General features: G+C 37.3%; 1 protein-coding gene across 4 annotated transcripts in view; it reads right to left on the reverse strand.

The window, feature by feature from the left end:
* The window catches only part of LOC133540574 (arf-GAP with coiled-coil, ANK repeat and PH domain-containing protein 2-like), a 1,007,806-nt gene that overhangs the window by 136,840 nt on the left and 855,811 nt on the right, over nucleotides 1-15,155 (reverse strand). Inside the window, exon 1 of one of the 4 annotated variants that reach the window (XM_061883284.1) lies at nucleotides 13,352-13,751. The exons of 1 other annotated variant lie outside the window; for it this stretch is intronic. In XM_061883284.1, coding sequence (XP_061739268.1) covers nucleotides 13,352-13,404 — 53 coding nt within the window. In that variant the 5' untranslated portion in view covers nucleotides 13,405-13,751. Of the gene's footprint in view, nucleotides 1-13,351; nucleotides 13,752-15,155 lie in introns of those variants that run through there. 2 more of the 4 variants (XM_061883283.1, XM_061883286.1) reach the window with 2 other exon arrangements.

The raw sequence follows: 15,155 nt of genomic DNA on the forward strand, positions 1-15,155 counted from the left end.
CTTTTATTAGTAGATTGCACAGTTCAGTACATATTCCGTACAATTGACCACTAAATGGTAACACCCGAATAAGTTTTTCAACTTGTTTAAGTCGGGGTCCACGTTAATCAATTCATGGTAATTTAAAGGTGCGCTTGTTTTATGTCTCCGTGAGAAGGAGAGACAACAAAGAGTGAGAAGCGCCTGTAGTGTAATGCCCGCAGCTAAAAGCAACTGCGTGATAACGTATACTCGAATATCACGATATAGTCATTTTCTATATTTTGCAGAGAAAAACCCGCGATTTATCCAGTATATCGATATATCGCCCAACCCTAATCTAAATGTCCTCCAATAAACACACAAGGCTGGTCTTTTCCTGTATTTTGCAAATATTTACAAAGTTAAACATGGTACATGGCCACACCACAGCTAAGCATAGCACATTTGTCAATATGAAGACGTATCAAATAATTATAGTTGCATATCACCTAAATATTCAAAATCTCCAAGGCAGAAGAGTATTAGAAGGTACCCAGTAACAAACGTGTCTGCGTCATTAAACATACCGCATCATGAACTTATTAACTTTACAAATTATTGTGGCTACTAGGTGTCACCAATAAACCAATTACCACTCCACTTCAACTTACAGCAGTTCTTCTTAGATAGTGGGGCAGGGTTGCGATGCCAGTGTGTGACCCTGTGAGAACATGCTTTATCAGTATCCTGCTTCTATTTTTTTTCATTTAGTTAATGGACAAGGAATCAATGGCTACACCAGATTAAGCTAATAGCTCATTTCTATATGTAGTCCACAAAAGACAGAACCACCAAACTACATCTACTTGCGTAGAAAAGAGTACAACACAAAACGACAACATATTCAAATATCCAAACTTCGCTTCAAAAAGCTGTGGACTACAAAACGTGCTCATTGTAGCCATTAAGCCTGACTTCCAAAGTTTGAGTGAAAAAAAAGCTGCACAAATTGGTTTATGTATTATTGTTTCATAGGTTGTATATATTGTGCTTCTTAGTTAATGCTGTTGATCAATTTGAATGCATTATCATTTATTGACTTTATTTAATTTTTCAGTATCAAATGTTTCAAGTAGGGCTGAGCGATATATCGATATACTCGATATATCGCGGGTTTGTCTCTGCGATATAGAAAATGACTATATCGTGATATTCGAGTATACGTTCTCACGCAGTTGCTTTTAGCTGCAGGCAATACACTGCATGTGTTTCCCACTCTTTAGTAGGTAGCGACATGATAACATTAGCTGTGATGCTAACGGTGCGGTGCGGGTAGTGATACGAGAGAGAAGGTGCAAATCTGGTAACAAAAAAATGGAGGAAGAATTCAATCCCAAGAAAAACCGCACAAGATCCATCGTCTGGCGGGGGTTTGGCTTCAAGCGGGAAGACATTGAACAAATATGCGGAAAAAGCGTTGCTACAAAAAGTAACAGCACTGCTAATGTAGCATCATTTGAAAAGTCACCCGCTAGAGAATAAGGAGTGCTTGAAACTCCGCATGACAACATCTCCGTTCGGTGCCACACCAACAAAATACCGAAGCAACTATTTCCAGATCAACACCGTATGAAAAAAATAGTCAACAACAGAAGGAGATAACGTCCGCAGGAACCTACCACATAGCGAAGGAAGACACTATTTGATTTCCTAATATGCAGTTCATTTTTATTTGACAGTTATTGAAAGATCTTGTGTGACATCATGCACAAAAGTGCACTTTATTTGTTTTTAACTGGCGTTCTGTACAAAAAGTGCACTTTAATTTAATGTTGTTTTGATATGTCATCTAAGTGACATCATGCACAAAAGTGCACTCATAGCTTGTTTTAAAATGTCTCTGACAATATTGCACTTTCTGTTTTGGAAATGACATGAATGTTTGTGCCACTGCTTAATAACTGTTTAATAAATACAGTTTTGGTCAATTGACTTAGTTGTGGTTTCCCTCACTGCATGAAAGTTTAAAATGAGCATATATTAATGCAGTATGAAGAAGAATGTTTTAATATAGACACATAGAATCATCATACTGCTGTGATTATATGCATCAAGTGTTCATTCAAGGCTATGGCAAAATATCGAGATATATATCGTGTATCGTGACATGGCCTAAAAATATTGACATATTAATAAAAGGCCATATCGCCCAGCCCTAGTCTCAAGTCTGTTTAAAATAGTTTATAGTTAAGATAAGAATTCAAAAAATGTCAGTCAATTTGATGCATTTAAAATATTCTCTGCTACAAACTTAAAAATAATGTTAAAAGGGTTATTGCATTTTTTCCATTGTATTTCTTTCTTTGTCTGTTCTACTTTAATGTTAATAAGGATATAGTTTTATGCAGAGCTGTACCGTATTTTTCAGACTATAAGTCGCAGTTTTTTTCATAGTTTGGCCGGGGGTGCGATTTATACTTCGGAGAGACTTATGTGTGAAATTATTAACACATTATTGTAAAATATCAAATAATATTATTTATCTAATTCGCGGAAGAGACGAAGAAAATGTCAACAATCGTCACACACAGTTCAGCAATCGTCACATACAAGTCAACCAATAAGAATTCGGCAGGGGAGGGTCAAGGCAGAGTGCATTGTGGGTCATGGGATGCTAACTGCAATATGCTACTGCCGAAGCTATTAAAATGGATGATTTCATTGTTGGCGGTAACTTGTAAAAACTGAGAAGGGCTGAACAAAAATGGCACAGAAAAATCAATCATGTACTGCAGATTACAAGCTGGACGTATTGAAATATGCAGCAGAAAACGACAAAAGGAAGCAGCGCATACCTTTGGAGTTGGCAGAGTTGTTTAGAAGCGACATCGAGGAAGAAAATTTCATGGGATTTATCGATTAGGAGTGACGGATTGTTTGGTAAAGGTATAGCATGTTCTATATGTTATAGTTATTTGAATGACTCTTACCATAATATGTTATGTTAACATAGCAGGCAACTTCTCAGTTGGTTATTTATGCCTCATATAACGTACACTTATTCAGCCTGTTGTTCACTATTCTTTATTTATTTTAAATTGCCTTTCAAATGTCTATTCTCGGTGTTGGATTTTATCAAATAAATTTTCCCCAAAAATGTGACGTTTATATGTTTTTTTTCTTTCTTTATTATGCATTTTCGGCAGGTGCGACGTATACTCCGGAGCGACTTATAATCCCCAAAATACGGTTCTTATAACAATGTTATACACAAATAATATCAATCAATCAATCAATGTTTACTTATATAGCCCTAAATCACTAGTGTCTCAAAGGGCTGCACAACCACTACCACATCCTCGGTAGGCCCACATAAGGGCAAGGAAAACTCACACCCAATAGGACGTCGGTGACAATGATGACTATGAGAACCTTGGAGAGGAGGAAAGCAATGGATGTCGAGCGGGTCTAACATGATACTGTGAGAGTTCAATCCATAATGGATCCAACACAGTCGCGAGAGTCCAGTCCAAAGCGGATCCACCACAGCTGCGAGAGTCCCGTTCACAGCGGAGCCAGCAGGAAACCATCCCAAGCGGAGGGGGATCAGCAGCGCAAAGATGTCCCCAGCCGATACACAGACAAGCAGTACATGGCCACCGGATCGGACCGGACCCCCTCCACAAGGGAGAGTGGGACATAGGAGAAAAAGAAAAGAAACGGCAGATCAACTGGTCTAAAAAGGGAGTCTATTTAAAGGCTAGGGTATACAAATGAGTTTTAAGGTGAGACTTAAATGCTTCTACTGTGGTGGCATCTCAAACTTTTACCGGGAGGGCATTCCAGAGTACTGGAGCCCGAAATGAAAACGCTCTATAGCCCGCAGACTTTTTTTGGGCTTTGGGAATCACTAATAAGCCGGAGTCCTTTGAACGCAGATTTCTTGCCGGGACATATGGTACAATACAATCGGCAAGATAGGATGGAGCTAGACGGTGTAGTATTTTATACGTAAGTAGTAAAACCTTAAAGTCACATCTTAAGTGCACAGGAAGCCAGTGCAGGTGAGCCAGTACAGGCGTAATGTGATCAAACTTTCTTGTTCTTGTCAAAAGTCTAGCAGCCGCATTTTGTACCAACTGTAATCTTTTAATGCTAGACATGGGGAGACCCGAAAATAATACATTACAGTAGTCGAGGCGAGACGTAACAAACGCATGGATAATGATCTCAGCGTCTTTAGTGAACAGAATGGAGCGAATTTTAGCAATATTACGGAGATGAAAGAAAGCCGTTTTAGTAACGCTTTTAATGTGTGCCTCAAAGGAGAGAGTTGGGTGGAAGATAATACCCAGATTCTTTACCGTGTCGCCTTGTTTAATTGTTTGGTTGTCAAATGTTAGAGTTGTATTATTAAATAGAGTTCGGTGTCTAGCAGGACCGATAATCAGCATTTCCGTTTTTTTGGCGTTGAGTTGCAAAAAGTTAGCGGACATCCATTGTTTAATTTCATTAGGACACGCCTCCAGCTGACTACAATCCGGCGTGTTGGTCAGCTTTAGGGGCATGTAGAGTTGGGTGTCATCAGCATAACCGTGAAAGCTAACACCGTATTTGCGTATGATGTCACCTAGCGGCAACATGTAGATGCTGAAGAGTGCAGGGCCAAGGACCGAACCCTGGGGAACTCCACACGTTACCTTAACGTAGTCCGAGGTCACATTGTTATGGGAGACACACTGCATCCTATTAGTAAGATAAGAGTTAAACCAAGACAGGGCTAAGTCTGGCAAACCAATTCGTGTTTTGATACGTTCTAATAAAATATTATGATCGACGGTAGAGAGTGGAGGGCTGAATTTTTTCTTCTTTCTTGGGGATGTAACAGAAAATAATTGAGAAGCACTGATGTAAAGACAGCATAAGTCCATTTCTGACGTTTAATAATAAATAGGTTATTGTTTGTTTTATACCGTCCATTGTTTTATGTTTGAGTAATGTTACTTGACAAGCCATTTCTAACATTCCACAGTACAAAATAATAAAGAATGTATGATTCCTGCTGTTATCGTACCGGATCCAATACTCAAAGCTCCAATATCGGTACTGCAACTGAAAAAGTTGTATTGAAACACTCTTAGTTCCGATTTGCCATTCGCCTCATGGTTTTAGTCTAATGACAATACAGTCGGGATGATGTGTTATGAGGGGGAAGTTTGACCCCTGACCTGTTGCTGATCATTTGTGGAGTCAAGAGAGTTCCTGTCCAGCCAACTACAACCATTACAACAATTATATAAAGATGCTACTTTTGTCACACTAAAACCACAAAACAAAAAATATCCTCCCACGCTGAAACTCCCCAAAAAAATGACTTTAAAACATCTGTTCCTCATTTGTGGAACAAAAGAAGATGTTGCAGCATCAAAAAATGCCGAGCCTGAGAAAAACTAAATGAGAGAGGTGGTTGGTGTCTTGAATGTCTGGTAAATACACTTTTTTTTTTAAATACGCTTATTGAAAGGAACAGAGAAAATGTTTCTAACACCAAAGTTTTGTATCTGTCCCCATTGAAAATATCCAGCCATCTTCTATACCGCTTGTGTTCTTGAGCTGGAGCCTATCTCAGCTGACTTTGAGGCGAAAGGCGGGGTACATCCTTGACTGGTCGCCAGTCAATCCCAGCGCATACCTTCTATATTCATATTCACACATACGGGTTATGAAGCCAGTGTACCTTGGGGAAACCCATATAACAAAAGGGTAGTCCATCCATCCATTGTCTACCGCTTGTCCTTTTTGGGGTCGCTGGAGCCTATCTCAGCTGCATTCGGGCGGAAGACGGGATACACCCTGGACAAGTCGCCACCTCATCGCAGAGCAAGGGTAGGATTACCATGAATTGATTTACATGGACCCTGACTTAAACAAGTTGAAAAACTTATTCGGGTGTTACTATTTAGTGGTCAGTTGTACGGAATATGTACTGTACTGTGCAATCTACTAATAAAAGCTTCAATCAATCAATCAATCAATTACTTGCAACTCCACCCAGACTAGGGTTGTACGGTATACCGATACTAGTAAAATACCGCGATAATGATACCAAGTACAAGAGCGTATCTAGTCTATACTACTATGATTACATCGATATTTTTTAGCATCACAAAATCTTTCTTTGTTTTTATAAAACTTATAACATGTTTATAAACTCAGGAAATATGTCCTGGACACAGGTGGACTTTTAATATGACCAATGTATGATCCTGATCGACACCCAAATGTGTGGTTTCATCCAAAACTAATGTAAAGCATTGAAACAACAGAAGAATAAGTGATTATTACATTTGAACACAAGTGTAAATAAAACAGAATGTAACCAGGTATTAACAGTAAATGAACAAGTCGATTAATATTCAATTTTCTACGGCTTGTCCCTCAAAATTTTGACAAAATAATAGAGTAAGAAATTACACAAAATGTTACTGCATACGTCAGCAGACTAACTTTGTTTGCTTACTTAGTACTAAAAGACAAGTTGTCTTGTATGTTCACTTCTTTATTTAAGGATAAAATTGGGGTTTTTTTCAATTGCAAAAAGAAACATATTTAATGTACCGTAAGATTTTTTGTTAAAATAAAGCCAATAATGCATGTTTTGCAGTCCCCTTTGGAAAGTATCGAAACGTATAAAATACATTTTGGTAACGTTACCGGTATAAAAATCCTGGTATCGGGACAACACTAACCCAGACATAATGCCACATAAAATTTGGCAGTTTTACTTTCACTAACCAATAATTTTCATCTTAGTTATCGTCAACAACCTATTTTCCCCTGATGAAAATAAGATAACAAATCAAAACAAATGCACGTTGACTAAGTTGATAACAAAATTAACTGACATTATGACAAATAAAAACAAGATGAACATGTTGACAGAAATGAAATCCAATTATATTTAATTTTGCCTTGTTAATGGGTGGGACAATTTGGGAATATAACCAATCACAGCTATTTAAAGGCCTACTGAAACCCACTACTACCGACCACGCAGTCTAATAGTTTATACATCAAAGATGAAATATTAACATTGCAACACATGCCAATACGGCTTTTTTAGTTTACTAAATTACAATTTAAAATTTCCCGGGAGTTTCGTCTTAGAAACGTTGTGTAATGATGACGTGTACGTGTGAAGTCACAGGGTTTTAGGAAGTGTGAGCGCTACGCACACACACAGGTAAAAGTCGTCTGCTTTAACGGCATAATTACACAGTATTTTCGACAATTGTGTTGCTGAATCTTTTGCAATGTGTTCAATTAATATTGGAGAAGTCACAGTAGAAAGATGGAGTTGGGAAGCATTAGCCTTTAGTCGCACAAACACACAGTGTTTCCTTGTTTAAAATTCCCGGAAGTGAAAATTTACTATAGATCACAGCGCGGTCAAGCAGACATGAATCCAGACCAAATGTCAACCAGCAGGTTCCGGTGAGAAATTTGTGGTTAAAAAGTCAGTTCTTACCGGATGAAAGCTGAGCTTGTGCCGTCCATAGCTGCCGTCGACTCGCCTGAGATACTGCGCGTCAACACCCGGCCGTGGACAAACCCCTCCGACTATCAGGTACTATTAAATTCACTAAAACACTAGCAACACAATAGAAAGATAAGGGATTTTCCAGAATTATCCTAGTAAATGTGTTTAAAAACATCGGAATACGTCCCAATGCTATCGCGTTTTTTTTTTTAACTCGATTTTTTTTTCCTAGTCCGTCGCTATCAATATCCTCAAACACGAATCTTTTATCCTCGCTCAAATTAATGGGGAAATTGTCGTTTTCTCGGTCCGAATAACTGTTTTTGTTGGAGACTCCCATTAAAATCAATGTGAATATATGAGGAGGCCCCACACATGCGATGTCATCGTCTGCGACTTCTGGTAAAGGCGAGGCTTTTTCAGGAAGTACCAAACGTGGCGAACTTTATCGTCGATTTTCTCTACTAAATCCTTTCAGCAAAAATATGGCAATATCGCGAAATGATCAAGTATGACACATAGAATGGACCTGCTATTCCCGTTTAAAAAAGAAAATCTCATTTCAGTAGGCCTTTGACAGCCTACAAATTGAAAGAGTGTTGGGTGTCAGTTACAAAGGAGAGCCAATCACATGTTTTTCTTCGTGAGATAAGAAGTGTGTTTTTAACCGCCAAAACAAAACTGTGTGCAAGTAAAATGTTCCACATCGTAATAGGAGTACACCTGTGAGACTCGATGCCATCAGCAGGCGAGTTATCGAGACGTCTACACAACGGTAAGTTAAAGAATTCTACCATATTACTTCTTTCCATAGAAATGATGAAGTAACTTTCTCTGCCTCAGGGAATCGTTTAGTAAATAGTCAATCTAAAAGGCATGACAACTTTTAATGTGGTCCAACGCGCTTATGACACACAGCGTTTCCTATTTATTTATTTCAGACCCTGAGAGGGACAAGCGGTAGAAAATGGATGGCTAGATGGATGAAATTTGCTCCGCCACTTATGTGTATTTGCTACTTCCGATTCTCCCACGCTCATCAACAAATTATGAGCGTGGGCTACACCGATACAACAAAGATGACGGGTAGAAGACGCTGTCGAAGGGCAGCCACATAAATAAGACCCGCCCACAAAACGGTGCATCCTGAAGCGACGGTTATCAAGGAACTTGATGGTCTGTCAAACATAATCAATGCAACACCATTACATGTTATGTAGACCACAAGGATGTTTTTTAAATGTAGAAAAAAAATCATAATTTGATCCCTTGAATGCATGGGTGTCAAACTCTGGTTCGCGGGCCAAACTTGGCCCGCCGTTTAATTTCATTTGGCCCTTGAGGCAATATCAAATTAACATTAGAGCTGGCCCGCCAGTAACACCACATTCACCGCTAATACTCATACTTGCCAACCCTCTCGATTTTCCCAGGAGACTCCCGAAGTTTAGTGCCCCTTCCCGAAAATCTCCCAGGGCAACCATTCTCCCGATTTCCACCCGGACAATAATATTGGGAGCGTGCCCTTTGCGTCCTCTACAACATGTCGTCACGTCCTCTTTTCCTCCATATAAACAGCGTGCTGGTCAAGTCACATAATATATGCGGCTTTCACAAACACATACTTGGTCAACAGCCATACAGGTCACACTGAGGGTGGCCGTATAAAAAAAACTTTAAAATGTTTACAAATATGCGCCACACTGTGAACCCACACCAAACAAGAATGACAAACACATTTCGGGAGAACACCCATACCGTAACACAACATAAACACAACAGAACAAATACCCAGAACCCCTTGCAGCACTAACTCTTCCGGAACGCTACAATATACACCCCCGCTACTACCAAACCCCCCCTACCTAATTTTTTATTTTATTTTTGAATTTATTAGCCTGTGGAAAAAGTTCATGTTGATATTTACCTCAGAAGGATGCAAATAGAAAAGAGGCATCATATTTAATTAAATATTATTTAATATACCACTGATGTTTTTTGAAAGTTGATTTTGCACTATTACGTTACATAAGCTCTGCCTGTTCCATGGGAGGAAGCCCAAATACCCAGGGGGAACCCACGCAGTCCCGGGGAGAACATGCAAACTCCACACAGAAAGATCCCGAGCCCGGGATTGAACCCAGGATTACTCAGGACCTTCGTATTGTGAGGCAGATGCACTAACCCCTGTGCCAACGTGCTGCCCTATTTAAGCCTTGCTTGTTCAATATTCATAGCAAAACTTGTTTGGGTCCCTATTAAAAGGTTAATTTGTTCTACCTTGGCCCGCGGCTTTGTTCAGTTTTACATTTTGGCCCACTCTGTATTTGAGTTTGACACCCCTGCTTTAATGCGTCTTTTGTACGAATACAGACCTGAATAGATTAAAGTTAATCACCACTGATAGTCACACAAGCACAAAGTGTGGTGAAATTACTCTCTGCATTCGACCCATCCGCTCATCGGCTGTGCGCCTTATAATACGGTGCGCCCTACAGTCCGAAAAATGAGGTCAAATTAAATCAATTTACATCACTAAAATTTGACTAAAACTAAAATATTTTTTGGTCAAAAGACTACAACCAAAACTACGTTAAAAACTGCTGTCAAAATTAAAACTGATAAAACAAACAAATGTATTAAAATTAATTTAAAATATATATAAATAGGTCTAAAATTGTTGAAAATGAGAAAATGAATATATAAATAATAAAATACCAGATAAAAATACAAATACATGCAGGATAAAAATATAAACAAAGAAATATTGATTGTAATCTACATTTTACTATATATTCGTGCAAAGCATCTTTTTAGGACCTAAAAGAAGTGCAAGTACCTTTTTCAGCAACATCAAGTGTTGGTATTTTTAATACAATATAAAAATTGTACAGTAGTTGGTTGACCAATCAAAGCAATAAATTTACTAAAACTAAAATATTTTTGGGTCAAAAGACTATAACTAAAACTATGTTAAAAACTGCTGTCAAAATTAAAACTGATAAAACATACAAATTAAGATATATTTTGAAAATATATAGATAGTTAGGGCTAAAATTGTTGAAAATTATTTACTGCAATTAAAGTGAAAATAAACATATAAATGAATAAAATACCGGAAAAAATAATAAATGAATGCAGGATAAAAATATAAATAAAAGAATATTGATTAAAATTTACATTTTTACTACATATTCATGCAAAGTATCGTTTTAGGACAAAAAAGAAGTGCAAGTACCTTTTTCAGCAACATCAAGTGTTGGTATTTTTAATACAATATAAAAATTGTACAGTAGTTGGTTGACCAATCAAAGCAATCAATTTACTAAAACTAAAATATTTTTTGGTCAAAAGACTATAACTAAAACTACGTTTAAAAACTGCTGTCAAAATTCAAACTGATAAAACATACAAATGTATTAAGATTTATTTTAAAAATATATAGATAGTTAGGTCTAAAATTGTTGAAAATTATTTGCTGCAATTAAAGTGAAAATAAACATATAAATAAAATACCAGAAAAAATAATAAATAAATGCAGGATAAAAATACAAATAAAAATATATATTGATTATAATTTTCATTTTTACTACATATTCGTGCAAAGCATCGTTTAAGGACAAAAAAGAAGTGTAAGTACCTTTTTTCAGCAACATCAAGTGTTAGTATTTTTAATACAATATAAAAATTGTACAGTAGTTGGTTGACCAATCAAAGCAATCAATTTACTAAAACTAAAATATTTTTTGGTCAAAAGACTATAACTAAAACTATGTTAAAAACTGCTGTCAAAATTAAAACTGATAAAACATACAAATTAAGATTTATTTTAAAAATATATGGATAGTTAGGTCTAAAATTGTTGAAAATTATTTACTGCAATTAAAGTGAAAATAAACATATAAATAAATAAAATACCAGAAAAAATAATAAATGAATGCAGGATAAAAATATAAACAAAAAAATATTTATTAAATTTAAGTTTTTACTATATATTCATGCAAAGCATCGTTTTAGGAAAAAAAAAGAAGTGTAAGTACCTTTTTCAGCAACATCAAGTGTTAGTATTTTTTATACAATATAAAAATTGTACAGTAGTTGGTTGACCAATCAAAGCAACGATTCAGGAAGAACTACAAAGACATGCAAACTGAAAGTGAAACATGAATACAAGAGGCCAAACAACCCGGTACTGTATTAGAATACTCCTAATAGGGAAACAATGGCAACTGTATATATATTTTATTGACTTCACATGTACAAACCCCGTTTCCATATGAGTTGGGAAATTGTGTTGGATGTAAATATAAACGGAATACAATGATTTGCAAATCCTTTTCAACCCATATTCAATTGAATATGCTACAAAGACAACATATTTGATGTTTAAACTGATAAACCTTTTTTTTTTTGCAAATAATCATTAACTATAGAATTTGATGCCAGCAACACGTGAAAAAGAAGTTGGGAAAGGTGGCAATAAATACTGGATATCAAACACTTATTTGGAACATCCCACAGGTGTGCAGGCTAATTGGGAACAGGTGGGTGCCATGACTGGGTATAAAAGCAGCTTCCATGAAATGCTAAATAATTCACAAACAAAGATGGGGCGAGGGTAAGTAAATTGTCAAACAGTTTGAGAACAACATTTCTCAACGAGCTATTGCAAGGAATTTAGGGATTTTACCATCTACGGTCCGTAAAATCATCAAAAAGTTCAGAAAATCTGGAGAAATCACTGCACGTAAGCGATGATATTACAGACTTTTGATCCCTCAGGCGGAATTGCATCAAAAACCGACATCAGTGTGTAAAGGATATCACCACATGGGCTCAGGAACACTTCATAAAACCACTGTCAGTAACTACAGTTGGTCACTACATCTGTAAGTGCAAGTTAAAACTCTACTATACAAAACCAAACCCATTTATCAACAATATCCTGAAACGCCGCCGGCTTGGTTGGCGTAAGATGGACTGATGCAAAGTGGAAAAGTGTTCTGTGGTCCGACAAGTCCACATTTTAAATTATATTTGGAAACTGTGGAAGTGGCGTCCTCCGGAACAAAGAGGAAAACAACCATCCGGATTGTTACAGGCGCGAGTTTAAAAACCTGCATCTGTGATGGTATGGGGGTGTATTAGTACCCAAAGCATGGGTAAATTACACATCTGTGAAGGCACCATTAATGCTGAAAGGTCCATACAGGTTTTGGAGCAACATATGTTGTCATCCGAGCAACGTTATCATGGACGCCCCTGCTTATTTCAGCAAGACAATGCCAAGCCACGTGTTACAACAGCGTGGTTTCGTAGTAAAAGAGTGAGGGTACTGTCCTGGCCCGCCTGGCAGTCCAGACCTGTCTCCCATCGAAAATGTATGGCGCATTATGAAGCGTAAAATACGACAGCGGTGACCCCGGACTGTTGAACGACTAAAGCTCTACATAAAACAAGAATGGGAAAGAATTCCACTTTCAAAGCTTCAACAATTAGTTTCCTCAGTTCCCAAACGTTTATTGAGTGTTGTTAAAAGAAACAGGTGATGTAACACAGTGGTGAACATGCCCTTTCCCAACTACTTTGGCAGGTGTTGCAGCCATGAAATTCTACGTTAATTATTATTTGCAAAATAAAATAAAGTTTAGGAGTTTGAACATCAAATATGTTGGCTTTGTAGTGTATTCAACTGATGGTTGAAAAGGATTTACAAATCATTGTATTCCGTTTATATTTACATCAAACACAATTTCCCAACTCATATGGAAACGGGGTTTGTATGATAAACATACAGTATTATTATTACTACTACAAGGGAAATGGACACAGTCAGTTGTCAACACTCACCTGAAGCGTGGGGAGTCTTTCAAACATTCCTCGAAATCCACAGTTATCTTCATTTTGGGAACTTTAAAAGACAAAGACTTTAGGAACAAAAAGCCAAGTAGTGTAATCCAAGGGGGGGATAATTAGCCTGTTTTGCTAACGTGACTGTTATGGCTGCTCTCCGCTAGCCAGCTAGCCTCGACGTCGCACAAATGTCACCATAAACCACCGCAAGCAGGACGTAACAACGCCGGGAAGGCGACGGTGCTCTCTCGGACGCGGCAGTCGGTCAGGCCCGGGAGCAGCAAGTGTGGTCCGGCTCGGTCATGGCAGCCAGAGAGGCTTTTCTTCCACGCACACACTACGGACTCGTACGGAGATCGTCTATACACGCAAGACATGATGCGCCGCTACGGACTTCCAAGCAGATGGCGAACATTTCTCGGGTTATGCAGCCAGTGCGCATGCTCACATTAGTACATCATTCATAAAAGAGCGCTTTAAAATATATATATTTTTAAATATATATATCAGGTTTATTTGATGTTCATTTCAGCAAAATGAATACTTAAATGCATCTCTATGTGTCTTTGTTTACCAACGACATATGCCGCGTGCAAAACACATCAAGTGAATTCTCTGTCTGAGAATACACGATCTTTGCACCAAGTGACAGGCTTCTCTGATCCTTTGGAATGACTTATTTGCAAGTGAGTCATTATCGTGAGTGCGTTAAGTGCAGATTGGAACATTCAATATTGCAATGGTTTTCAACCTTTTTTCAGTGATTTACCCACTGTGAACATTTTTTTAATTCAAGTACCCCCTAACCCGGGGTCGCCCTAGTGGCTCTATGGAGCTTTTTCAAAAATGTATGAAAAATGGAAAAAGATGAGAGAAAAATATATTTTTTGTTTTAATATAGTTTCTGTAGGAGGACAAACATGACACAAACCTCCCTAATTGTTATAAAGCACACTGTTAGTATTAAACGTGCTTCACTGGCGACAAAGAGCGCTGTTTTATCCTACTCATTTTGGCAGTCTTTGAACTCATCGTAGTTTGTTTACATCAGTGGTTCTCAACCTTTTTTCAGTGATGTACCCCCAGTGAACATGTTTTTAATTCAAGTACCCCCTAATCAGAGCAAAACATTTTTGGTTGAAAAAAAGAGATAAAGAAGTAAAATACAGCACTATGTTATCAGTTTCTGATTTATTAAATTGGAGAGCAAAATATTGCTCATTTGTAGTGGTCTTTCTTGAATTATTTGGAAAAAATATATAAAAATAAGTAAAAACTTGTGGAAAAATAAACAAGTGATTCAATTATAAATAAAGATTTCTACACATAGAAGTAATCATCAACTTAAAGTGCCCTCTTTGGGGATTGTAATAGAAATCCATCAGGATTTATGAACTTAATTCTAAACATTTCTTCACAAAAAAAGAAATCTTTAACATCAATATTTATAGAACATGTCCACAAAAAATCGAGCTGTCAGCACTGAATATTGCATTGTTGTATTTTTTTGACAGTTTATGAACTTACATTCATATTTTGTTGAAATATTATTTACTAAATGTATTTATAAAGGATTTTTGAATTGTTGCTATTTTTAAAAAAAATCTCACGTACCCCTTGGCATACCTTCAAGTAGGGGTACAAGTACCCCCATTTGAGAACCACTGGTTTACATGTGTACTTTTCTCCGACTTTCTAGGACGTGTTTTATGCCACTTCTTTTTCCGCCTCATTTTGTCCACCAAACTTTTAACGTTGTGTATGAATGCACTAATGTAAGCTTTGTTGATGTTATTGACTT

This window comes from Nerophis ophidion, linkage group LG22 (genome assembly GCF_033978795.1).
Source record: "Nerophis ophidion isolate RoL-2023_Sa linkage group LG22, RoL_Noph_v1.0, whole genome shotgun sequence".
Lineage (NCBI taxonomy): Eukaryota > Metazoa > Chordata > Actinopteri > Syngnathiformes > Syngnathidae > Nerophis > Nerophis ophidion.